The 26,731-nt window shown below is 48.7% G+C and overlaps 1 protein-coding gene and 1 long non-coding RNA gene across 5 annotated transcripts; both read left to right on the top strand.

The window, feature by feature from the left end:
- The first annotated feature begins 3,088 nt into the window (after nt 1-3,088).
- MB (myoglobin) lies at nt 3,089-8,744 on the top strand. Its single transcript, XM_005015343.6, has 3 exons — nt 3,089-3,281; nt 6,948-7,170; nt 7,869-8,744. The coding sequence occupies exons 1-3, from the start codon at nt 3,187-3,189 to the stop codon at nt 8,013-8,015; spliced, it is 465 nt and encodes a 154-aa protein (XP_005015400.1). The 5' UTR covers nt 3,089-3,186; the 3' UTR covers nt 8,016-8,744.
- A 4,513-nt stretch (nt 8,745-13,257) lies between these two features.
- Nucleotides 13,258-24,864, top strand: LOC119715660 (uncharacterized). Of its 4 annotated transcripts, none has more exons than XR_005262945.2 (4): nt 13,258-13,784; nt 16,605-18,841; nt 19,017-19,109; nt 22,667-24,864. It is a non-coding gene; the product is annotated as an uncharacterized lncRNA (long non-coding RNA). The 4 variants fall into 4 exon arrangements; XR_005262943.2 differs by having other exon boundaries at nt 13,258-13,778; XR_011809407.1 differs by lacking the exon at nt 22,667-24,864 and adding an exon at nt 20,235-20,872 and having other exon boundaries at nt 13,258-13,778.
- The last annotated feature ends 1,867 nt before the right edge of the window (nt 24,865-26,731 follow it).

Genomic DNA, 26,731 nt, shown 5'->3' on the forward strand with positions numbered 1-26,731 from the left:
ATTCCCCTTCTCTCCCTGGCTAGTGCTGCCGGGAGTGCAGTGTGCCACCTGTCTGTCCGTCCGTCTGTCTGCACAGCCTGCGCCGCAGGCTCCGAAAGCAAAGCGCAGACGCACGGTCCTCGAAGAAGCCATGGATCAGCAGAATGCCATAGAAACCGAAGCTGGGCTGCAGGAGGCCTTTCCCCCAGCATTATGCAATACCCAATTATGTAATTTGGAGTTGCATAAGGCGCCCGGCTTCTTCGGCGTGCCGGCCTCCCCTATGGCTGCTCCCCTGGCAGAGCAGCACGTGCCAGGCTGGCACCAGGCAGCACGGGGGCACGACACAGCCGGGGCTGCAGCCGTCACCCCGAGCCGTCCCCTGCTCCCAGGTGGGGGTTTTTATTTTTAATTGCAGCATGGGGAAAAAGGTTCATTGAAAAGGAAAAAAAAAAAAAAGGGGGGGGGGGGTTGGTTGTTGCAAAAACCCTTGTTCACCTCTCTGAGTTGCTTTGCTGTGCAAACACAGATGGTTTGGGGTGTTAAAATTGAATGGTTTTGGAGCATCCTTCGCTCCCTCCTGCTGGAAAGTGCATTTCATAAGCGTATTTAAAATGAAAATAACCATCACTGTGATTCCTACCAGTGCCTGTCTCTCAGGCACGCATTTCCCTCTTTGCAGCAGCCCTGGCTGCAGAGAAGACAGAGCTGGAAATTATTGCAGCATTGCTACATTAACCTGCCAAGGCAGCGTGGGGCACTGCTGGGCTCTCTGGCACTCGTTTTACAGCCCATGGATGGCTTTCTCTCTCTCTGCAACAGCGATACTCTAAGAAAAACTGAATTTGGCCAAAAAAAAAAAAAAAAGGGAACTGGTGCATCCCTGCTGCCGGCATGCAATTCCCACCGGGGCACTCCAGCCCTGCCTGTGCCCCGTGTTAGGAACTGGCACCGGCTGCTGCTCCTAGTGCCGTGCCCTGCAGCCAGACCTCGTTCTTCCCCTGGCTATCCCAGGGGCTGAACCTCTCTGATTGCTTACAAGTGGGGAAACAAGCAGCTTTCCCCTTTGCAGGGATGCTGCAAGGTCTAAATGCACTGATACCTATGGCAAGGTTTGCTGTCCGTCAAGGAAGGAGCTGTTTTGCCAGAAGAGACTCTTCCCCTGCCCTTCAGGGAGGGGGGATCCTTTCCTAAGCACCTTTTGGATAGACACCAGCCCCTGCAGCCCCTAGGAAAGGCCACAGCCCCCCTCCAGCCTGCGGATCCTGCATGGGGACAGGGATGTGGCCTCCCCTCTGCATGGCTCTGTCGCCCGTGGCCACTAGATGGTAGCAAGCCCTGGCCGACAGCTCCAGGCTGCTGCAGCTCGACCAGGGCTTCCCCAGCAGCAGCACCGGGGGGTTTTGGGGTCTGGGCCTGATCATCTCCATCATCCCCTTTGGGGACCTCACAGCACGGCCAGAGCCTTGCGAGACCCTTGGTGATGGTGGCACGTCGGCTGCTGGTGCTTCGCTTCACTGTGCCCCAAAATATTAATGATTTAATGCTCGTTTAACAAGAGCGCTTTATGGACGACCACAGGCATGCAGGTGTGGTGTGGCCATATGAAAAGGCCACCTGATCGCCCACGTGAAGGTGACGACCGACAGGTCAGCCCTCGGCCCTCGGCACTTGGTGTTTGCCCAGATGGTGGTGCCAGCCATAGGCCTTGCCCACGGGGATGACCAGAGGGCCGAGGCACGCGTCCGCATGGCCGTGGTGTGCTGTAGGGCTTGCAGTCATTCTGCAGGCCAAATTTATTTATGCTCCATGGGGAAGAGCTTACGATTTCATTTCATTGCCGTTTCACTTGTAGAAAAAACACTATGGCTGCCCTTTTGAAGGCCTTTGTCCATTTAATGTCTGTACAGAGACTGTTGGCTTCACGGCCATGGGGCAACCAAACTCGAATGAGGTTATTGTGGTGACCAAGCAGTTTCAGCATGAGGAATGCAACGGAGCTTGATGCATAAGCAGCCGTCTCTCGTGTACCAGGAGCACACATTTCTCTCGTGTCTGAAGTGCATGTAAGCCTGTAAGGTCAGCATTCAGGATCCTACCCAAGGCTGAGCGTGGGGCGGCGCAAATGCTTGTCTGGTGTGATAAGGACTCGAGGAGCGAGGCTGCGGGGATGTGATCTCTGCTGGAGGGCTCCCAAGCGCTCCTCCATCACTTTAGCCTAGTTTGGGCAACTGATAGTGCCCCGGTGATTGCATGGGGAAATCAGGATGAAATCTTGGCCTGGAAGCGTTTAGGAGGCGGGTTTTGGGGTGTGAGGCAAAGTGGTGCATAGAGGAGAGAAGCAGAGGACCGCAGGTTGGCTTGGCTGACAGGCACTTGCTAAGCACAGCGGGAGAAATTCTCCTGCCTTTAGGCTTGGTGACCAGCCGACACCTCCACCTGCCTCTGGCCACCCTTCCTACCCTTCGGAAAGGCTGCAGGGTGCTGGCTGGGCTTCGTTATCGGGCCCTGCTCTGCCTGCACTCAGCCCTTGGAAGGGATTAATCATCCCGCTGGTACGCCAGGCTGCTATCGGTCCTGAGGGAGGCTGAGGAGATAGCCTGGGAGGTGTCCAAAATCATATCCACGGTGGCTCGTGGTGGCTTTTCCTCCTGATGCTGACACTTGGCATGAGAGACCTCAACCCCTGCAGGGGAAAGGAGAGGCCTCTGGAGGGGAGGAGCGATGCCAGCAGCCATCCTGGCCTTGCTTCTCCCTGCCTTTGGCAGGCAGGGGCGTGGGAGGCGGGCTGGCCTTGCGGATGACAGTGCTCTTCAGGAATCTCCTGCTGCACAGCTTGACACCGTTGCTGGGTCCTTGGGAAGCCGGGACAGGCTCCTGGCAGTGCGTTTGGGCAGTGCCCTTTCTGTCGAGAGCGGGCCGTGTGCCAGTCCAATACGAAAAGCAGAAATGATGCCATCAGTGGCACCCACAATAGCACCCGACCCAAAATAGCTTCCTAGAAAAAAAAAAAGAGAGAGGCTGATTAGGTTAGACAAGCCTGAAAGAGAGCAAGATGTCCAGCTGACGATTAACAGGTGTAGGTCTGTGAGGAGGGACTATAAATCCCGCGGGTGAGCTCTCCAGCCACCCTTTTGGGGAAAGGCAACCACTGCAGGCAGCGCTCGGGACCCGTCCGCCCCCATCTTCCCCTGCCTCCGGTGAACCATGGGGCTCAGCGACCAGGAATGGCAGCAGGTCCTCACCATCTGGGGGAAAGTGGAGGCCGACCTCGCCGGCCACGGGCATGCAGTTTTGATGAGGTAGGCAAGAAGCGTTGGTCCTAAGAGCAAAGCTGAGAGACTGAGGAACGCTGCGTACGGGGACTCGTGTTCAGCACTGTGCGTTTCAGCAGGCTGATTTCTCTTCGTGTAGGGTGGTGGCGTTCCACGGCTATGGTTTCTGGCTAAAAAAAATTATGGCTCACTGTGTGAAGGGGCTGAGATTTTGTCTTTCTACCTGTGAGGGAAGGAGGAGGCCTGCACTGCTTTTGAAGGATGGAGGCACTTTGTTGCTCCCTCTACCTGACCCGCAGGCGAAGCTCTGCCTTGGATGCTCACTGCCCAGGCACTGATGTGTGAAATGCTGGAGCAAACTGTGTGCCCTGGGCCTTCGGGTGCTCTGCAGCAAGGGCGTGGGGAGGAAGGGATGGAGAGGGGAAGAAAATCAGCTCTGGCAGTTCTCTTGAAATCTCTGATTTTGGTAAAATTGAGTATAAATTACCTGTTTCCCTCCCTCTACCCTGATGTCACCCCATCCTGCTTTTTGGCCAGACCCCCCAGAAATCCAGGCAGTAAAACTTGTCCACTCCCTGCTGATGAATTTGGGGTCTGGGTGTCAAATGAGGCACATCCCTGTTCTTCCAAGGTCAGAGAAGGCATTCTCGTGAGGTCCCCATATGAGAGGACCCCCGTCCCTACACTGTCCTTGCACTCCTGCCCCCCAAGAGAGGAACACCCCGGGAAACAGAAGCAAATCACAGAAATGCAGCCTGCAGGGGGTCTCAGGGCTGTGGAGGGGGAAACAGCATCGTATCCTACCCTGTCCCTAAAGACCAGAAGGGATGGAGATGTCAAGGAGACCCTCTCCAGATGTCCCCTCAGCTTGTGCTCAGCACTGTATGCTAGGAGGGTATGGACGCTGTGGACAGCAGTGGGGATGTGGCTCTCACATGGGGGGGTTTCCCATCTCAAGCACAGCTAAAGGGAGGACCCCACACTGATGGTCAAATCCACAGTCCATTCAAAACTTTTCCAAAGGTGAGCCAAACCAGAGGGGTGTTTTATTTATTCTGACCAGTTCGGCTGATGTGATCCAGAGCAGGTATACTGGGGTGCTGGGCAGCAGAAGGCTGAGCCCTCCCCACCTGACCACCTCTGTGAGGTGGCTCTGAAAGTGCCACGAGACAACAAAAGCAGTTCCCAAACTGCACAGGTAATGCTGCTTTTCCTCCAGGTACCGAAGGCTGAGCATTTGCATTAAATGCCAATCCATGGCATTAAAGGTGATACCCCCCTCCCGTGTGACGTGTGACTCGGTGCTCATCGGCACACATGCAGGTCATTTCTTGCTCCTTCAAGGGGTTTCTGAAGGAGGGGAGAGACAGGGGAAGCCCAGGTGTCTCTCAGTTTAGAAATGTGCCTGCTTTTGCCTTGTTAAAGGCTTCTTAGGTAGATGACATATCCTGGAATATGTTTAGGAAAATACCGATCCAAGTGGATGTTTTCCAAAGGAAACAAACAAACAAAATATTCCTCGGAAGAATATTCAAAGGTCTCAGGAGTATCTTGCCCTTGGCGTGATTCAGCCCTAGCCAGACACGATGGAGGGAGGTTTTTGGAAATAACTCCATCCCATTGCATAGGGCAACCTCATCTCCCTGGGTGAGAGACAACCCTTGTCATAGAAAGATACAGGGAAAAAAAAAAAAAAAGAGAGAAGGCGTGCATCGTGCTCAGCACTTGGTAGAGTACAGAAGTCCTTTGGAAATGTTTGGAGGGAAATGTTGGCAAAGACCGATCACTCATTTATAGAAGCTTTTTGCAGCAGGACAGCTTCTGTTTTCCATGTGGCTGAGGTATTTGTTAATGTAGCCTAACCTATGCTTACATGAGATGTCAGAGAGCCTGGCCCTCACCCAAATGGCCACTTAACAGGAGGCATGTTTAGTTCCAGAGGGGACCAATCCCTAGGAAATCACAGGACCAGCACCTTCCCAAGGGCAGAGCAAGTGAGTAACCACTGTCCTGCAAAAGGAGGCTGGTTTGGTGGCTGCAAGCCCTGGGCCAAGGGTCCAGACCCTGCAGCGGGCAGCCTGAGTGAGCCACCTCATGGATGCGAGCCACTGCCCTTCTGCTGCTTCAGCTGCTTGGGTTATGCCCATCAGAGCGCAAAATACCTGAAAATAAACCTGTGCAGGGGAGCCGGTGTCTCTCAACACCTCATTATTAGACAGCTCCTAATAACCAGGACAGCCAGCGTCCCCCTTTCACCCTGGCTCTAGGACTCTGGCAGGGAAAAGAATGAAATTTCCTACCAGTTTGGTTGCCAGTGGTGTCAGCATCCTGTCTCCCAGGAAATGCGGCAGGGAGGAAATGGGGGACAGCACTAGCCTGGCTTTTAGCCACCCGTCTGCCTTCCTGATTTCATTTCCATTTTGGGATCAGCGCGCCTATGTATAGCACGGAGTGGCAGGGCACCGCCGAGTGCCTGATGCCCCGTGCTCTTCTTACCCACTTGCTCCCGAGGACTCTCAGGGGTGCCGTGCTTCCAGGTGGAGCAGCCACACTGCCAGCTCCAGGCTGGGCTGGGGCATGAGGGAAAAGGGCAGAAACTCAAACCCTCTGTCTGTGTTCACAGGGTGGGGGCACTGTAAGGTCTCCCACTGAGCTGATGTTCAAGCACACCTGAGCCTGAAGGTGAGGGACGTGAGGCTGGGGCCTCTTTCCTGGTCATTGCAGAGATGGGCTCAGGTCTACAGTACCTCGCAGGGAGACAGGATGGGGGAAATACAGGCTAGCTCCGAGAGAGTGAGCCAGGGTGGACAGGTATTTTTGTTTGGTTTTGTTTTGCCTTCAGGTGAATGCAAGAACACAGCTCTCAGTGCCACGACCAGCCTTGGCTCTTGTGTCTGTCCTAGGACAGTTGGCATACCCCAGGGACTGGTGCAAAGGGTTAGCACAGCTATAAAAATAATAAAATAAAATAAAATAAAATAAAATAAAATAAAATAAAATAAAATAAAATAAAATAAAATAAAATAAAATAAAATAAAATAAAATAAAATAAAATAAAATAATAAAATAAAATAAAATAAAATAAAAATAATTTTTAAAAGGATATTTTTTTTGATGCCAGTTGGACTTGGTTAGGGTAGTGTCTCTGTCTCAGCCAGAAGGAATGGAAAAGAGATGGGTTGATCACCTTAGGACATGTGTAAAAGGATGGGATTAAAGTAGATCCAATATTCAAAGGGAGGTACATCAGCAGCTTCTGCCCTCCAAAGACAAGAGGCATTTTATCATTTGCTAATGATAAAAATCAGCCTGGACAAAAGAGGTGGTAAAAGAAGCTTCTGCACACAGAGTGTCATCTGTCTGTGGAGCAACCCACCAGAGGAAGAACAACCTACACAGATTTAGAATAGGGTCAGCTGCTTTCCTGGCTTTCCATACACGCTAAATGGAGCGACTGTGAGTGGTGACAATTTGGAAAGGGTCTTAATTCACCTGGCATGCTTTCACCTGGCATCATAATTGCCAGGTGAAAGCAGCCGCTTCCAGCAGGGACTAGCCAAGAGCTTTCTCTGTGGAGGGAAGCAGTTTCTGATACATTTTCCTGTCCATATACACCTGGAGTGGCTGGACCTCAGCTCTGTTCTGGATGACAGCTCTGTCAAGTCTCACAAGTCCCTCTGCTTCTGTCCACAGGCTCTTTCAGGACCACCCTGAGACCTTGGATCGCTTTGAAAAGTTCAAAGGCCTGAAGACCCCTGATCAGATGAAGGGCTCCGAAGATCTGAAGAAGCACGGAGTTACCGTCCTCACCCAGCTGGGCAAAATCCTGAAGCAGAAGGGTAATCATGAAGCAGAGTTGAAGCCCCTGGCTCAAACCCATGCCACAAAGCACAAAATCCCAGTCAAATATCTGGAGGTATGGAAAAGGGCAGGGAATCTTGGTGTCTGATGTGTAATGGATGTGTGCAGGACAGCTGTGTCCTGCGCTTTTAGTTAGTGATTTCTAGTTGGACTTCAGTTAACTCTCAAGTCCAAGGCCTCTGTGTACAGACAAGAAGAGGCACAGAAAGGGCTCAGCTCATGGTATGTGAATCTCCAAGTTTAGATTTCCCATTCCAAATGCCATATGCAGTCTGAGACGCTCTTGACAATAATAAACCAGCCCCTGCATGCCTGGGAAACTACACGACATAAGAACTGCCAGCGGCTGGACACGAGGGATGTACAATTTTAGAGTAAGCCCTGGAGAATCCACTGGAGACCAAACCCCACAGAACTAAGTGTTGCACAAACACAGGCATGAATTTGGGCCTCAATGGACAAGGCAGGCAAAGAGTGGGAAGGGCCACGGTCTACTCAAGGTCACAAAGCAGATCAGTGTCCGAGCTAGGAACAGAGCCCAGTTCTTCTGCCCAGCCCAGGCTCCTTGCATGCTAGACCACAGTGTCTCTCCAGAGACTGCGGGAAGGGCTACTGAATTAGCTCGGAGATATTTCCAGGCTCTGCAACCTATTTCTTAGTCTGGATTTTCTGAAAATAAACCCTGAGCGTCCTTTCTGTTTTTTTTTTCTTTTTCTTTTTTTTTTTTTTCTTTCTCTCTCTCCTTCCTCACAGTTCATTTCTGAAGTCATTATCAAGGTCATTGCTGAAAAGCACTCTGCAGACTTTGGGGCTGATTCCCAGGCTGCGATGAAGAAGGCCCTGGAGCTGTTCCGAAATGACATGGCCAGCAAGTACAAGGAGTTCGGTTTCCAGGGTTAGCATATCCGCACAGAGGGACACCACGACGGAGGCCTGGCCGTGCATCTTAGAGAAGCTTCCCCAGCACTGTTTTGGACATCTCACGATCGACCATCCAAGACGTGTGGGAACGCTTTGACAAGAGGCCGAGAGTCACCACAGGCAGAGCAGAGGCACTCAGAGTGATGTCCATGATAAACCATTGTCCTTTCCTGGCTTCACGTATACAAGAGAAATAATCTGTTTTCATAGGAAAAATAATATAAGGGGTTATCTGTCAGCTTCTGCCTATCCCTATGCCCTTTTTCTTCCCCCCTCCCCAAAACCCAGTCTCATCTGAGAGGAGAATGTCATGGCAGGACACGAAGGGATGTGGAGGAACAAGGGGTGTGTTGAGGAGTGCAGTGAACAGGAGGGTGAAGGAATGACTCAAGTGGTGCAAAAGGGATGTCAGGGTGGGAAGTGGGGACACCACATCCCTTTCCTCCCCCAGGTGAGACTGTTAGCAGGTTATGGTGGAGAGCTTTCCGCGCCGTCACTGGTGTTAGCTTGTTTCGTGGGGGTGAGAGCATGTCAGTCTCTGGGGTCTGCCAGCTTGGCAACTCGCTGAACTCACATTAGCAAAACTATAACGAGTAGTACACCCTGTGAGCCGTAGGTTTCTGGCAGCTGCCGCTATGCATGTGAGGCTGTGTTGCACTGGGAAGTGAAGTATGCGTTTCTCAGAAAATAAAAAATTCCCGCACTGGTGTCCTGTGTTCGCTCCTTGCTCCATAGGAGCCCCAGCAAGAATTGGGGAGATGGAGGAAGAGGAGGAGGTGTTTTGTGTACGCACACGGCCGCCAGCGGGCGGGTACACGTGTGTCACCACGGGGTCACGACCTGGTTCCTGGACTTCAGGGTGCCAAAAGAGCATCCTCATTCTGCACGAGAAGCGTTCCCTGACTCGAGGCTGTGGCCGCTGCTGAGCGGAGGGGACGTGGAGGGGATGGCCCCTGGCCAGCTGTGTGCTCTGCCTTTTTTCTGTGTGCAGCAGGGAGCCGGTTGCTGCGCCCTGCTCCTTACGGGGGGGGGTTGCACATGCAAGCAGCCTCAGGTCCCAGCCACAGCACCGTGCGCTGCTCTCTGCAGGAGATAAGAAGCAATAGGGTTGCTTAGCCTGGGGGGGAAGCTTGCAGAAGGAGTGGGTGCCCTTAAGATCCAAGCTTGGGTCTCTGTACTGTTATGGGATGCTGCAGAGGCGAGCAGCTGGGTCCTGGCTAGGGGAAATGCATGGGGTTGACACCGCTGCTCTTCTCTGCTGTGGAGATAATGTGGTTTATCTCACAGAGACAGCGTGAGGGCAAGCATGAGAAAGAAAAATGAGGTGCTCCAAACGAGGAGCTACCAGCAGGGTCTGGTTCAAAGCATTCCCCGCTGGTCTGCGTGCATTGGAGGCAGAGCAGGAGCCGCCAGCTCCCTGAAAAATCAATCCTGAACCAGCGTGATCCGCTGGGTCTTTGGTCAGGGCAAAGGCCACAAAATTTCAGTCTCTGAAAGGAGGAGGAACGAATTCCTTCCCAGAACAGAGCATCTCTGATTTCTTGCTCTTTATAAATCCTCACTTTACCTCTGGGAGCTTGCTTGGGGTTTCAACCTTTCCGAGCGGGTCACAAAAGCATACGGTGTCACATAGATGAAGTTACAGCCAGGTGGTCCCTGGCTTAAGCAACTCGCTCCTTCTGACTCCAGTCTAGCCCGTCTGGCTTCGCAGGAAGGGCAACCTATTTAATTAAGGTCTAGGATTGCCTGTCCAACACAATAAGATTTCCTGCCAGTGACAACAGGCTCTGCTTTGGGATTAAAAGCTCTGCTGTGGCAGCTGCCTCTGTCAGTCCGAGCGGGACCGTAGACATCTCCAGATATTTTTATGTAGGGCAGCGTGGAGGAGGAGGGAGGATTTGCACACATGTTGTGCCTAGCTACGGGTTATTTGGTACCCGGAATGTTTGCTGGGCCTTTGGGAGCCCTGACCCTTTGCTCAGTCTGCCTTGCCCACTCTGCCAGCCTGCTAGGGACCATCCCAAAACTTGTGCTGGGGCCTGATGTCTTGTGCCTACGGCCCCGTAAAGATGAACCAGCAAGTTCAGATAACAGTAACCACGGGTCTAAAATCCGTGCAAAGCTGTATGCTGGCTGAACAAGCCCAGCTTATCGCTGGCAGGAGATAAGGTTGGGATGCTTGCAGTGAAATCCAGGCACCTGCACCTTTGCTGCTTGGGGTCCTGAGCGTGCCCACGGCTGCACGCCTGGCATCACGCAGAGATATAGGTACGTGTATACAGCCAGTCTGCAAAGCTCCTGCACAGCCCCAGCTTTAGGGGCAGGGGAAGCTTCCTAGGAAAAAGGGTTTGATGGAGATCTTCTGAGTGTCTGTGCTGGAGTCACCCTTTCCAAATGCTACATTCCCAAGGAAATGTAGGATTTCTGCTTCATGTGTGGGACAAAGCCCCTCAGTGGAGATAAACCATATCAGCGTAAGCTCAGAAATTGCCTCCTTTCCAGGAATAGCTTCACAGGAGGAGGACGGGTCCAGGGGCTTTTTTCCCAGCCCCCTCCCCGTTCGCACCCCGTGGTGTCACATACACATTCCTGGTCACAGGACGGGCTGCAGATTGTATGGCTGCCAGCCTCCCTGCCCCGGCACGTACACATCCACTGCAGCCAGGTCGGCCTGGTGGCAGTCCTACACTTTCCATGCGCTCCCACCATTTCTTTTATACTAATAATGCTGTTTCTGGTGGTAAACGTGCTACACGCCCACCCCTGGGTTGAAAAACATCCCTGTGGCTTTGCGCTCGACAAGCCATCCTTCTCCCAGTGCGTTTTCATCGCCAGGCACAGCTCCCCGTGGCACCCAGCCAGTGACCTGAGCTATCTCGGGCCATGGTGTCAGACACCGGAGACACAACAGGGCTTCAGGGAGCAGGACCTCACAAACGGGTCAGCCTGCCCCAAATGGGCTGCAGCAGCACTGTGGCTGTGCTGAGAGTCCAGTGGCAAATTGTGTTAAATATTTAGCACGTTCACATGAAGTTTGTGGCATTCTTCATGCTTGCATCTCCTTGTGGGGCTAACACGAGGAAAGGCCCAGGAAATTTCCAGTCCTCTCATGGTCACGGAGCAGATACCTCTGCTTTCTGGGGACTGGCTGGAGCACAGACAGCATCTTAAGGATGTCATGTCTGCGTGGCAGTGTAGCTTAATAAGGAGACTCAAATAGTCACAGCACATGCTTTCAGACCAGGGGTATTTTTGTCACGAGTCCCATTTATTCTACCAGCTAACCAAAACCTGTCCTGTAGGTTATGAAGAATAGAAAGCAGTGGAGGCAGTGTTTCTTTGACGTGGCCTTGCCTGCCTTATAACGTCCTTTTTTCCTGAAGGTGCATGGGATCCGAGCATGTCCTCCTCCTTCCTGGACTCATTGATTTCAGCTTTGCTCAAGGTTGCATCCTTGATCGTTTGGGCTGTGCAGGGCTCAGTGCTCACAGTCTGTGCTGCTTTTCGGACTGAGCACACACATGCACAGACACACACACACATCTCTACACAAGCACCAGGATCACAACACACATCGTCAGCAAAGATCCTCTGGCCAAATCCTTCAGATGCCTGCGTGCTTGTGCACCGGTTCTTCGTTTAAGGGGATGATATATGTTAGCTCCCACCTTGTGCTTAAATGAAATATGGCAGCAAGACCGAGGTTTGCTAAGGTGTGAGCAAGAAAAGTGAGAAGACAGACTGTGCAAGGGCACGGCACCTGGAGAGCACAGGTAAGTGGGGGGGGCTGTTAAATTTCATGCAGGTGTGCTGGCAAAGTCAGGGAAGCCAGCTGGAACTAAGTAAAAGAGAAGAGAAATCCCCATCAGCCCCTTATATCCAAGAAACTAATAAATGAGCACTAATGAAGACGACAGTCACAACAATGCAACCTCCTCAGCCAGCACACGGCTCCCTCCCTCCCCTGTGCTCAGCGGCACGACAAGTCCATCTCCAGTCCTGTGACTTCTATAAAATCCTTATCCAAATGTCAGGAAAGGTGACCTTGTGGCTTTTTAAAGCGCTATTTTATAGTCACTTGGCTGCACTGTACCGAGGTCCTTTCCCAGCTTGGCTTCCATCCCCCGTAAACAAACAGAGAGGAGAGACAGCCTCCGCCTTACCCCCAGCCCCGCAGAGCCCATCTGTGGGAAGCTGTGGCAGATGGGGGCACCTTGGGGGCTCTCTTGGGCAAGGAAGACCCTGCTCCAGGGCATACCAGCCTGGCTGGAAGCTGGGTGGACAAGGCAACGTGTATTTGGGATGGGGAGGGTATTGGAGTGCCTGTCCTTTCTGCCATGCCCCCAGAAAAGCCCCTCGTGCTGAGACAAGCAGCAGTTCGGTGGCCCTGAGCTGCCTGTAGGGCCACTTGGGTTATGCCTGCCCAAACACAATTGCTTTGAGGTCAGTGGGGCCAGCCTAGGTGCAAAGCTATTCCACTTTATCTCAGGCCCTGGCTCGGGTAAGGGCCATGGGGCTGTGGGGCTGGCCTGCTGAATTTGGTGAGAAGAGGATGTTGCCAGTACCGCTGCCCTTCGACCCAGCAGCAGACGTGACCCCGTGTCTGTTTTAACTACCTAAAGGTATTAAAAATGAGTGCAACACATACAGCCTTGTCTAGGAATCTGTGAATTTCCCCCAGCTATAGGGCTGAGAAGGAGGCTGTGACCACATAGCTGGGCTGTTATTAGTATCCAGGACGGCTTCTTTAAAGCTGATCCTGGCATGTGTATCATAGCTGCAGCCTTATGTCTGGGGCACAGCATAAAGAAGATGAAGCCTGTTCCTCTTCTGTAGGGGAAGCTTGGTATGAATGCAGCCTCTGAGTGCCTGATCCTATTTTAGATTCTCCTTACAGCAGGTTCAAATGTTCCAGTGATAGAATAGCTTTGGCTGGAAGAGCTTCTAGATTGCTAGCATTTAATTGTCTGCATCTCCATGCTTAGCTTGTGGACCTCCCGTGGTTTTTCAGCGTGTGTAAGTAATGGTGCTTTAATTCACTGAAGTTTTTCTGTCTTCCCCCAACGTGCCCATCTGTTTCTGTCCTCGAGCCAAATTCCATCACCCAAACTCTCACCAAAATGGTGGAAAATTCCTGGAGCTGATACCCTCACTATGATCTGGCATTGCTCTGCCCAGGGCTTGCATGACAGCAGCCTTGTCCTCTTGACTCTTGGTGAGCTTTGGGGTTATCTGGAGAGATAACTGATAGGGTGTCGAAGCGGGTCTGCCTCTTCTCACTCACCTCTCAGCTGGATACACACATACAGGAATAGTCTGGTGCCCTTTGAGGGATGTAGTGTGTCATGGATTAACTGTGAGTTGGTTGGGGAGAAAGGAGGGAAAAAAAAAAAACACAAACACAAACAAACCAGCCATCCAGTGTCCCTGCAGAATCTGTAGGAGAGCCTGCACTGAGCTAAGGGCTTGTGCCAGGCACGCTCAGGCAAGCTGTGCAGCGACAGAGGCAAAGCAGGCAGCGTGCAGCATGTGCCACTCCTCTCCATGGGCAGACGGGTCTGCGGGGTCTGCAAGGAGGAATGGCAAATGAAACGCAGGTGGGAAGATGGAGGCACAACCCCCTGCCCAGACACCAAAGCCCAAAGGCTGCTTGTGGCTGTCAGTGCCTTAGGAAGAGTAATAGCATCGCTCTGACAGCCCCTCTGCTGAAATGGGATGGAGGGAGTTTCCTCACACGAGCTGGTAATGGTGTGTTTCTGTATGGGAAGAAAGAGGGGCTCACAGTTTTCTCATGGTGCTGGCGCAGGATGCTTTCTCAAAGCCGGCCCATAAATCATGGGGAAGAAACTTCTTGAGCACTTTGTTTTTGCCGTGATAATGGCACGTATTGCTAACCCAGCTAATCCCCCGGCTAATTTCAGCATGTCACGTTTAAGCTTTTGTCCCTGTGTCTTCTGGCATGTTCCCTCTACAGCCGAAATGATCTCTCAGTGCACAAAACCATTCCTTTCCAGTTGAAATCCTCTCTCCCATAATGGAGTTCTTTGTAACAGGCACAAATTGCAAGCTCTTAACAACATGAATGATTAGAAAATAATCTTCAACATATTTCCTCCCATGTTCTTTTTTTTTTTTTTTTTTTTTTTCTAGTTCAGCTGTCCTGTATCTTCCTTGTCTGTTTTAGATCAGAAACTTGTTGGCTGTTTGTGAGTGTCATCCGGGACAAACTCTGTTCCGATGTGCAATGCTAATTAAGAACTGTTTGATCCAATTTAAAACTATCACTCTATAAAATGTCCTGCGTGAAAGAACACTCTTCTAACAATATGTCGGTGTTATTTTCTATACTGACTTCACCCTAGGCTTTAGACAGAGACCCACCTGTGCTTCCCATCTACAGCGCTGTGCAATTATCCCCATTTTACAGAGGGTAAACTGAGGCAGAGCTGGGCACCAGCACATCCCCTATTTCATGCTTTGGTCATTCAGCTGTCCTTTAGGCCAGGCTGCAGACTACAAGGCAGGATGTTGGTGAGCTTCTTGTGTAGGAAGGGACGTGAAGTTGTGCCATGTGCCAGAAAGCAGTCCTTGCTTTGATGTGGTGTCTTTTCAGCAGCTGACAAAGGACATCCTGTATGTAGATGTTCAGCTGAAGCGGTGGTGTGGTGCAAACGCCCAGATAGATTACAGATGCTGTATACAAAGCAAAGCAGTGTAAAGACCTTTGGGCTGAACTTGGAATGAAGTGCTCTGGAGATTAACGCGCTACGGTGCCACTTGGGGCACTGCTAATCTTCTCACTTCCACGGCAAAAGGCCCTGGACCGAGATCATAAAGGAACGAAATATCTGAAACAGGCTACTGGCAGAAATGAGGCCCCTAAATCCAAGTGTATGAACCTTAAATCCTCCCACATAATTCTTTACATGCTTACATTTTCATCAGTAAAAACCCTGTGGGTTTCTGACATTCTGCTTCTGCTATGTCCCGATCTTCTACCAGCTTGGGTGGGGCTAAACCAGTCCCTCAGATCCTCAGATGTGATCTTCCTCTGCCTAATCTAGCAGAATCCACGCATACCTTGCCCACATCTGACCTCCAAAAAAAAGCTTAGAGCACTCTGCCAGCTCTGGTCTTTTCAGAATGAGCTGTGCCTCACAGTCAGTGTTGGAAAGGGCTTGCCTTCAGGAGAGCAGGTTGAATCCCAGCCCAGGGATGCTCAGGCTCTGAGGGAGTTGACTTCGGAGAGGTTTTGTTTGTTTGAGCTATGATTACAGCTTCTCCTCCTACCTTATTGACAGTAACATCTGGATCTACCCGCACTCATGATTCTCTGTGGATGAGAGCAACAGGAGAAGAGTGTTTGCTTTCCTTACTGCTTTGTTCGGAGCCTTGCTCACAGCTGTGCCTGCCTGGAAGGAAGTCACAGATCTCGTGCACAATGGTCAAGAAACATTTCCTCTCCTAACGTCACCGTGCCCACGTTCATTCACACCGTGGCTCAGAACAGAGACAATTTCACTACCAATTCTGCTGGCAGCATGCAGTAGGGAAAAACAGATGGAAGTGGAAGTAGTGCTTTTTTCTTTTCCACCTACAGTGAGCTTGGAGACAGACAAACCTTTTGTCTTGATATTGCAGCCATGCCAGCAGTAAAGGGGTTAATTATGTCTGTGGAAAAAAAAAAAAAAAGAAAAAAAAAGGAAAAAAAAAAAGTGTGTTAGAGCCTCTCAACATTAGAAATAGACCAAAACAGAGTAAGCGAGTGCTGCAGAGTACATCATCCTTTCAAGCACTGGAGTTGGTGAGATAAGAGATAATATTTACTTGAGAGTATATATTAAGAGAGAGAGAGAGAGAGCATACATCTCTTGTATCTTGAGGGCAGAGCATCTTAGAAATAAATTTAAAGTATAATCTTTCTTCGGACATTTGATTTTATTCCTGTTGGGAGTGCTTAGCTTACAATTAATTCTGTGTCGAGAGAGTGCGTGTGGGGGTGTTTGTGTGTATGTACAGCACAGAGCCTATAGTTAGCACACGGAACTAAATGTTTTGTTCTGCAGCCCCAAAGGTACACAGCCTCTCAGCATTCATTAATTTCAGTGGGTGTGAGACCTTTCAGAGAGCAGGATGCTAACAGCAAATTCTTTGCCACAGGCTTGGGACCACTCATTTCATTCTGCTCATGATGCAGGAGGAAGTTGGAAACCGGCTCTGCATTTATTCATCAGCTGCAGTATGAACCCCTTTTATTGCTGCCTTTTGTGGCGATAGCTGCGATCTATTTAAAGGGCTAAGCCTTCACACTGCAGTCCCCTGCAGCAGATGTAGTAGAAGCAGATACCCACGGAGGGGAGGCAAAATGAACTCGTCCTGATGCTCAAAGGCCAGGCTTCATCGCAATCACTGACAAATACCCAGCTCCTGGCACTTGAAGACGGGGTTTGGTTCCTTTTTCAGTGGTTTGGGGCTTGGAGGGAGGGAGGGAAGGTCTCTTGGGGAACTTATGCTGCAATTTATATTCCCTGCTTCATATTCATCCGCTCTTTCATTTCTTCCCCTTAGAGGGCATCCAAGGAGAAGGAGACGCTTCTGGTCTTGTGACCTATCTCTGCATCCTCGGAGACATCATGGCTAAATCCACGTGGCATGACTGCCAGCCTCAGCCTGAAGTTAACACCAGCAAACTCATTCTCAGCTCAGCAGTTGGTCCTTAAACACGAACTTTAAAGCTGCACGGGTGGGTAAATACTGCAGGAAACCAAGGGCCTCAGACAGATCCTTTTATAGGAGAAACTGCTGAGACGTTTCATTGTTGTTTTTTTTTTCTTTACCAACCATTCTGTTAACTTTGGTCCTCTGCACTAGACTGATCGGTGTCAGAGCTGGCCAAGTGCAGGGTTTCTCTGCTTGGACAATAGCCTGGCAGAATACCATGGAGAGCTATTAAGAACTTTGGATAGTAAAGGCTTGGCTACGAATTCCTGTTTAAACCAAGGCTCATGTTCATCAGAATTGTTGCCTGCTAAGCTTTTCTCATTGGGGTGGGAATGGAGCAAAGGGAGGAAAGAGCAAAAGTGGCACTAGGTATGTGCTCTGTGAAGGCACAGTGGTGTCCTCAGTGGTTTGTCCTTACCGTGTCTCCTCTCCCCACTGTCTTGTCGCTCTGCTTTTCTACTTTGCCCACCTTACCAGGGCCTGCATGAATGAACTGATCTCACTCTCAAACAGGAAACAAGAAATAAAGAATTACAGCACCATACACACTACTATAAAGCATCACCGCATCACGGCTGCAGTCTTGTTCCTGTAGACCGCATAGCGACATGGCTGTTACAAAAACAAACAAAATTTATGCTCGCTAAGAAAAGGTTCCTGAAAGGCACATCCACCCCATGAAGACCTTTTTACATTTTCAAAGGGAAAAAAAAATGTGGCTGAGAATCAACTATTTAAGCCCATAGCAACAGCAGGGTATTTTTGTTTGGAGAGGTGTAGGCGACAGGGAAGAAGTATAGCTATTTTCCTCCCAGGGTATATTCTGTATCTGGGTTTTGCTAGTCCGAAGTGACTTCTGCAGTCTTTTACCAAGCTTTATCAGGCTAATGCCTGGAGATATAAGCTCCTGTTAGTATGATGCAACCAGATTGAAGTGCCACCCCAGGCCAGCTTTCCCCTTGCAGCCACGTTGTAGGATATGATGCCCACCGTGGTGGTAGAGGGGACCATGCAGTTGCCAAACAGGTTAACATCGTGGTGTGCTCAGAGGGGTGGCTGAGGTCATACAATGCCCAGTGTTGCTCCACTTCTTGAGTTGCAGACTGTTGTCTCCTAAGAAAATTCCTTTTTACTGAGTAATTAATACAAAGCCTCAGTGCAGCCTAAACTAGTTGTCATGGCATCACTTGTTTGTTGTTGTGTTTTTTATTTTTGTTTGTTTTTGTTTCCCCCTCCCCCCCCAGAATATATCTGAATAATTGGGATTTGGTCTATGACAGAGACAGGAATGGGAAACATATTTGCCCACCCAAGCTTTAGAGAAAGCTTATGAATGATGTACCAAATATTAGTCAAGTAGCAGTTTGAGTCACACCTGGCACCACAGCACAGCTGACTCAAGAAGCAGTCCTCTGGGACACTACGCAAGGATAAATGAAAATAGAGAGAAACTCTGGCAGCGAAATCTCCTTTCTTCTCTGTTTCTTTGGGATGTTGTCCGCTGCATTACTGGAGGAGATACTGCTTGGTCTAAGTACAAGGGACCTCTTGCTCCCAACCCCCAAAGTAAATCCCAAAGTCATTTTCAAACCAAGACAGCTATCAAGATGGGACTCGTGGTTCATATTCTTTCTCCCACTGTTACTGTCCAATGTCCCGAGCCAGCTGCTAGCCCAAAAACATCAAAACAGAACTTACACTGGAATAAGAAGTGGGGTGAGGGGAAGGAAGTTCAGATCTTCCATTTCAACCTGCTCCTTGACCACAGACATAGCAGAGGGCTATGCAGGTCTGCATTCAGATGACTGGCTGAATAATTTCATTATACAGCATCTTCCCTAGCCTCCCACAAGGCGTCATTTGTCTGTCAAGGAAGGAAACATCATCCCTCCTCAATGAAGGGCCTTCGATTTGCTTGAAGAATTGCTTTTATCATATACAATTAGTGGAGGGCTGACAGTGTGTTTGGACAAGGTACAAAACACAAAGGGTAAACAGTCCCTGCTCCACAGAGACCAAGACAACTTTGTTGAGCCAGCTTGTTCTTGCCAGTGAGGCCTGCACCATGACCTTTTCCCAGTGAGGTAAGAGCAATCCGCTAGTAATGTTCCAGGGGCTTCACTCCACATGAGCGAGAAAAAAGGTAAAATTAAATGTGATGAGCATGACTGTCATTCCATAAGCTATCCTTCTGCTTTCTGCTGGGCATTCACTTTTGCATGGACAAAACTGAAATGGTTTCCACCATTTCTCTTGTAGGTGTAATGTGCTCCAGGAAAGGCCATTCACCTCAGCAACAGACAGGCTTTGGCTCATTTGCTTCCAAATGCTATCTATGTCCTGTTGCTCAAGGTAATGTGGCTCTATTTCATTACATTACCACATATACTCGTCATTGCTTTAAACTGTACAGAAGCAACACCATTCAGACACAAAATACACTCAAATGGATCTGCCTGTTCTTCATGCAACTCCTTTGAGTGGTCATAAAAGACAACAGTAGCTGTAGGTATAGGCACCATAACACAAAGGACTTCAAAGACTGATTAAGCTAGGTAGAAGGTGTCAGAAGAGGCAGCCTGAAGTGGTTAGAAGAAGCAGCCAGAGAGGGGAGGTGAAGAATGCAATAACACTGAATACAGTAATTCAGTTGCTGATTTAAAAAAAAGAAGAAGAAAAAAAAATCATAGCACATTGGACATTAGTTTATTAAGGGCTCAACTCGATGTTTGTAGAGGAAAATTCTTTAGCCACACTGTACTCAAGGACAGACAAGATGACCTCAGACTTTACAGATGATCTCTACTGCTTTCTAAAGCAAGCAAAACAAAACAAAACAACCTGTTTGTTCTAGTTTAAGACACGAAGTGCCACTATAGCACTTACAGTGACTGTCGTTTGAGTTATCCTAAAGGGGATAAAGGACTGGATGCAGACAAAGCAGGGTATGTGGAGCAGCTCCTTATGTTTTCAAAACATGAAAATGTGATTATGAGATGTGAGATATACGAAAAGAAACATGTCCAAAGAGATGTGATATACTAAGACATGCTATGCCAGAAGGTGTGTGTATGTCCACTGTGCAGCACAGAGCACAAGTTTGTATAAAAGATCCTACCAAGACTTGTCCAGGATACATTTGCACTGATGCAAACCCAGACTTGGATGTTGCTTTGATAGCAAGCTGCTTTCCAGAGCAAGGTAGTATTTTCTTCGATAGAAACAGCAGCACAACCTGAGGAACAGATAGAGAGGAGGGAATTTGCCTTTCCTTAAGAATTTGAAACAAACGAGGAGGGAGAAGGACGAGACGGCCCGAGGTGGGGAGGCGCCGCAAGATGGCGTCCTGCCGCCTCGCCGCCCGCCACAGCTGCCGAGGGGGGAGCAATGGCGGCCTCGGGTGGGCTTGCAGCGGGACCGGGCGGGACCTCGACCTGTCACCACATTTTTATTTTTTATTTTTATCTTTTTTTCCAGAGGCAGACTGTGAGAGATGGCATCTGAGCTGCCACGCTGATATTCGGCTTGGTGAAGCTGCACTGAAGCTCCTGTCCTGCCACACGCTGCCCTGTGGCTGGGTCTCCTCCTTGTTTCTGCAGCAGTGGTGATGCTTCTGAGCGGCATAAAGCTGCCTTGACTGTGTGATGTCCTGTAGTGAAATAATGTCGCGTTTCCTTGTGCAACAGGGCATGGTGTTTGGGAGAAAATGAGCTAAAGTCCCTGCCCCTCTCACCCCAGTCAGTTGCAGCTGCCTAAATGTGGCACGTCCTGCTCGAGGGCTAGGAAGGATGGGGATCTTTACTTCAGCACCCACTGCAGAATGGTAACACTGAGGTATTTGGGATGGACAAGCCCAGAAGAACGATGTGACACCCAAACACCCCAGCCATCCAGACCTGCCCAGCACGCATCTGCTCCCAGCACTTTTCCCTTCCTCTCTCCATGCATCATGCTGCCTTTACAACCTCTAAGTAATGCTTATGTATGAGGTATATGGGTATCTCTGCTGGGAAAAAAGATCTGCTTTGCAAACTCAGCTTTTTTTTTTTTTCCTCATTAGAAGTCATTTAAATTTGATGCAGGGACTGTACTTTCTAAGTGGTATAAATTACATCATTGCACTATCTCCTCCTATCTTATAATTCTTGCTTATCTCATCTTAAAACTTTTGGCTTATCTTTAGCATCCTTAACAGCACTGGAAAGCTTGCAGGGCCTGCTTTTGAGGTTTTCTGAACCTCTGCAGGTTTCCTTAAAAATAGATCTTACATCCACTGAATTACAATAGCACAAAAGGCTTTGGGGCAAAATACAGAGTAGGAAAAAAAAAAAAAAGAAAAAAAAAGGTAGCTTTTCTGCTACTAAAAGCAACAAAACCAAATAGTGGAGACTGCTCTTTCTAAGTAGAGGCTTTGGTGCATAGGAGTTTACTAATTCAGTTAAGAATAAAACAATTGACTGACAGAAAAAGTCAATAAAAAAAAACAACAAACAACACTTTATAAACTGCAGGAGACAAAAAGATTTTGGAAACATATTTTCCCTTAATTGGACATCTATTTCTGCATGGAGTCATTTGTGTACAGCATCCAGCCATATGGCTTTTGTTTGACAGTGAAATGATCAGTTCCTCAAAGTGTGAATCTCACGTGGGAGAGCCTCATCACAGCTTTGAAAAGGACTCCTGCCCTAGCAAGGCTTTGTCAGCAATTTCAGAGCGTGAAGATGTAATCTCTGTTGTAATGCTTAATTCTGTGTCATCAGATAATAGCCTTTTAATGGTGGCAGAGGTTTTGTGGGTTGTAGTGAGAACCCCAAGGAGGGGGGGACTCCCACGTGTCAGGTGCTGTGAAGGGATCTATAGCACGGGATCTGTTGCTTTTACAGGTGTTACAGGAAAGGCAAGTTGAGGTGGATCTGCGTACAGGCATAACAGAGCTGCCTTGAGCAGTGGTCTGATGAAGAGATGTCAGGCAACACCACCTCTGCTGCTGACTGTGGGGGTGAGGCTGGCTGAGTCTCCCACAAAATTTGAAGTGGGGGATGATGACTAATGGTAGGAAGAGGAGCTCCTGCCTTACTGCCTTTTTCTTTTCTTTTCTTTTCTTTTCTTTTCTTTTCTTTTCTTTTCTTTTCTTTTCTTTTCTTTTCTTTTCTTTTCTTTTCTTTTCTTTTCTTTTCTTTTCTTTTCTTTTCTTTTCTTTTCTTTTCTTTTCTTTTCTTTTCTTTTCTTTTCTTTTCTTTTCTTTTCTTTTCTTTTCTCTTTTCTCTTTTCTCTTTTCTCTTTTCTCTTTTCTCTTTTCTCTTTTCTCTTTTCTCTTTTCTCTTTTCTCTTTTCTCTTTTCTCTTTTCTCTTTTCTCTTTTTTCTTTTTCTTTTTTCTTCTTTTCCCCTGACTGACTGCAGGAACATCTGCCCCAACCCTTAAGAGCTCTCTCTCCCCACCTTCCTTCTCATTTCACAACGTCTCTCCTTAACTCTTCCCTTTCCACAGTAAGATTGACCATGTCCAGGTAACCCATGCCACAGATGGCAAAGCTCAGGAGGCTGAAATAGTGACAGGGATCTTTTAAAAGCCCAGTCCAACACAATCATAGGGTTGTCAACATGAAACATAACACCTGTTGTCTAATATCTAGGTATCTTTTGGGACTGGCACTTGGGATCCCCTGTACACTTTTGTAAGCATTCCTAAGCCTTTCAGTGACTATCTCAGCAGTATTAATAGCCTAGTTTTGCAGAAGATGGAACTCATACCATACTATTGATCTCTGTCCTATTGCAGACAGGACGTTCCCTCACTTGCTGCAAAAGTCCTGTCTCCAGTGCACTGAATAACCACTAAGCAACACAGATGTTTCTGTAACACCGTAGCCTGAGACATAAAATGCTGTTTTTTGTCTTCAACCAGGTTTCATTTGGGACTTCCCACAGCTCACCTTCCAACTCTACAATAACTAAATAAGCCCTTTCACAAGACAGTGACCAGAGCTCCAATTCCCAGGCATACTCAAGTTTTGGAGAGATTCTAGTCCAGATCTTTGCAGCTCAGCACCATTTCTAGCCAAGGGATGTCACCTCTTCTTAGACCAACTTTTAGCAAAACCTTCTTGCATTGAGCTTCCAAGATGTTGGCTGTCAACATGCAGACATGAAAATCAGCCTCCCCTCTCCCTCCTCCTTCCTTCCCTGCCTCACTGTCCTACTGCAGAGTCTCTTGGGCTCCTGCCACATGGAGCTAATCCCATAAAGACAATCAAGCTCTCTCTGCCAGACTGATATTGATCACCTCCCTTCACGTGGACCCCCCCACAAGTAACATAATTTCCCAGTATATATCCCCACCCCTGATCCTGAACCATTTCATTGCCAAGACATCACACAGCACTCCTAAAGTCATCCTATATTCTCTCTTTCCCTTTAGTAAATTAGACCCTTTCTTTTTTACAAGCAATATAAGCAGCTATGAGTATAAGATGTTTCCCTCTCCTCCCCCCACCTCCACCTACATGGCACGAAATCTCAGGCTGTATTTCGCAGACTCGATTTGAAGTAAGTTTCTTACTGCTGGCAGAATCTGCCTCCGCGCCCTTCCTGCTCATTCGGTGAGTGACACTAATCAGCAGTGTGGGAGGTAGGGACAATATCAAGCATCGAAGGGGATTGACAAGCCTCACTCAGAATTTACACGTACCCCAATAGGTATGTGAGGGTGAAATAAAGTGGTTCTATCAATCTCTTTGTATCACTGCCTATTGCTGGCTGCAGTTCTTCGTTGAAATTAGTGGTTCACTGAGTGGAGAGGAATAAACAAGGAAAAATTTTCCCCCAAAGCCCTATTTGGTGAGGGTTTTAGTTGTGTCAGCCTCCCTCCCCAAGCAAATGCCTCCATATTATTAACAATATGTAATCGACATGAAATATCAGGCCCTGCTGGGCAGGGAAAGATACTTTGAATTATCTCAGCAGGAGGGTTGGCACTAATTTATTGCTGTTGTGCTTCAAGTACTTCTGATGCAAAAGATGAATGGAGCTGAAAGTTTGTAACTTGACTTGTTCAACTACATTTAGTCGTCTTGTGTAGCATCAGCAGGGTAATGTGAATTGGCATGAGACCCTTGAAGCAGCCTAGTCCTTCACTCCTTGTTTTCTTTTTAAGCATTCTTCCTTCCCTCCTCCTTACCACTTCTTTTCCCAGTCAAGAGACCTAGATGTAGAAATGTACTTGCTGTTTCTCCGCAGTCCCTTCCAAAAGGATGAGTTTCATGCCTATTCTAGGTTTTTTGTTTTGTTTTGTTTTTCCTGTGAATTTGTCAGTGGACCATTTTGTAGAGAGGTAGAGCTGAAGAAAGCATCCACAGCTCTGTTGAAGAGACAAGAAGGATGATGATGTTTCACATGATGGGCAGATTACAGCAGAGGTATTTACAGACTTGCTCTTTCTCTGGCAGTGAAACCAACTGGAATGGAAAGGTCTGCAGACACTCTGTTAAACCTCATTACCCTCCAGAAGTGGGTGGCTGCCTCCAAGCTCCTTATTAAGAATTGTTCCTTGCCTGGGCTAAACTCCAGATGGCTTGAGGGAATTGTCTGGGGGAACCCTCTTGTTGTGGGCCAAAACTGTGACAGTGAATTTACAGTTTAACAGAATGGGAGATTCAGTTCCAGAACCTAGGAACCATTTCATTTATTAAAATAGTCATGTCCAAGGTGCCTCTTGCCTTTGAGCGTTTGATTTTGCAAACCTGCTAACAAAATCTCCTCCTCAAACCCCTGCGTTGGGGTGAGAGGTGACAGTGGACCTGGGAAGAAGGAAGATGGAGGCAGTATATGCCCTGCTGGAGGGCAGCAAAAACCATCAGCAGCCAGGAATCTCCCAAACAGTTGGTCCCCATCTGCCATTCTGAGGCTTGTGTTGCTTCACCTCCTTGCAGGAAGACACTCAAGAGACTGCAACTGCCCATGTGGGAACCTCTCCAGCTTTCTTTGTGGCTTCTCTTTCTTAGTCTCCTCCTTTGTGAAGGTGCATTTACTGTTCCTGTGGGGAGGCAGGAGCTGGGAAGCTGTGCTCTCCAGGCTAGGGGGAGAAGTCAAGACATCTAGCTGATGCTGAGACCTGTACTTCAAACAATTAATGTGTCACTTTAACCATTACTCTCTTTATTATTTTTTTTTAATTTATTTTTTTTTTGATCAGATATAAAAGAGCTATTCATTGGAGTGTTAGTTTCCAGTGTCTTTGGTTGACACTCAAAGATCACTACCTCCAGCTTTTTGGGCTTGCATCATATTACATGCTAGTATGGGCTCACCTTGTCAACGCGTTCTTACAGCTAGTTTGGAGGCGCAGGCTTCTGTGATACTTAGCGTGGGCTGTTGCTTTCATGTCAACCCAGCAAGTCATAAGTCACGGGTGCCCAACTACTACTGCTGGCAGGGTGTCAACTCCCAAGTGTCAGGAATAGCAGTACCAGTCAGTCAGTTAAAGGAGACATCTGACATCCTCATCTCTTCTGACACTTTGTTAATCTGGGTTTGCTTCCCCAGGCCTCCTGGTTTCCTCAGGAGTGAGGCTGGGTTGAAACTAAAGGCTTTCTTTTCTTTCTTTTTTTTTCCTATTTCCTCCTGAAAAGAAGCATTGAAGCCTGCAGACGGCCAGAGTCCAAGCTCAGGAGCGCAGCGCTGGAATGCCTCCCCTGGGTCAGGGTGTCCATTTCCTGACTATAGCAGCCTATCATGTCACACAAGCTCTTTCCTAGTGCGTCAGGCTTATCTTTAAAAATAGTCAGGCTCCTTGTCTCTGGCCTCTGGAGCAGAGGCAGAAAATGAAACTTTTAAAACAATCTCAAAGGAACATTTCCTGTCCACAGGACAGACTTCACCCGATGACGGCCCTGTCTTTTCTTGTTTTTGCTTGTTCCTTCAAATATCTCTTCTCTGCCCCTTCCAGGCTGCAGAATATACATGGACTCTATGTGTTTTGGGGGAACCTAGAGACTGACTCCTGCCATCCCTTGGCTTTACCTTGTTTAATATAATCCTCCAGTTCCCCTCTGGCCCTCTTGGCAAGCTTGCAAGCACGTCCCACCACAGAGCAGCGTCTGGCTAAGTGCCCATGTTCAGCTGGAGTCATGTCAAGCCATAGGCCACTTCGACGTCTCCTGTCACAGCAGACATCTGCTGGACGGGTTATCAAACGTCGGGCCTCTGTGAGGTTGCTGGCTTGCTGGCGTGGTATCAAAGAACGGGACTGTGCGAGGTCACTGGATGTCTCCCTCCAGCGAGCCAACGCAGACAGCAGCGTGTCCCTAAAGTCACCTTGCTAGCTTCATAGTGTGGTGCCAACACGCTTTGTTGTCTCTGAGGCTACTGACCCCGAGCTCTGGATTCAGCTGGGCTTTTCTGTAAGCACCCCGGGATCAAGCTGTTTGAATGCGGCGCAATTTATTCAGTGAGCCTTGCATAACAGACCTCACACAGCACTGCAAAGCTTCCACGTTGCTCTCATTTTGACTTCTCGTTTCTGAAAGTGAGGTCATTCTGGCTGGTTGTGCATTTATTTGTGGGATGGGCTGCGGCTCATAACACACATGTTGGACACAGCAAGCATCCCTTGAAGTGTACTACAAATCCCTTTTAGGGTATTCTCACAGGTCTCCTGTCTCTGCAGACCAACACAGTCTGGATGACTGGCACGTGCCTGATGTGGAGATGGGACACAGATAGGAGAAACACCTTGGCATGGAAATTCAGAAAGACTCCTGTAATCTCAATTTACATCTTTACAGTACTGTTTCTAATGCTTTGCCTGTCACCAGTACTTGCATAGGTGAAGGAGGAAAACCAGGGCAAGAAACTCAGTTCAGGCAATCTTTTGTCATTCTGTGTTTAGCTGTCGTGGAGTGAAATGACATTTGATGGCATTGTGAGATGGGACACAATAGGTTGCAGAGAAGAGTGAGAGTGACAATAGGAG

The sequence above is a fragment of the Anas platyrhynchos genome, chromosome 1 (genome assembly GCF_047663525.1).
Source record: "Anas platyrhynchos isolate ZD024472 breed Pekin duck chromosome 1, IASCAAS_PekinDuck_T2T, whole genome shotgun sequence".
NCBI lineage: Eukaryota > Metazoa > Chordata > Aves > Anseriformes > Anatidae > Anas > Anas platyrhynchos.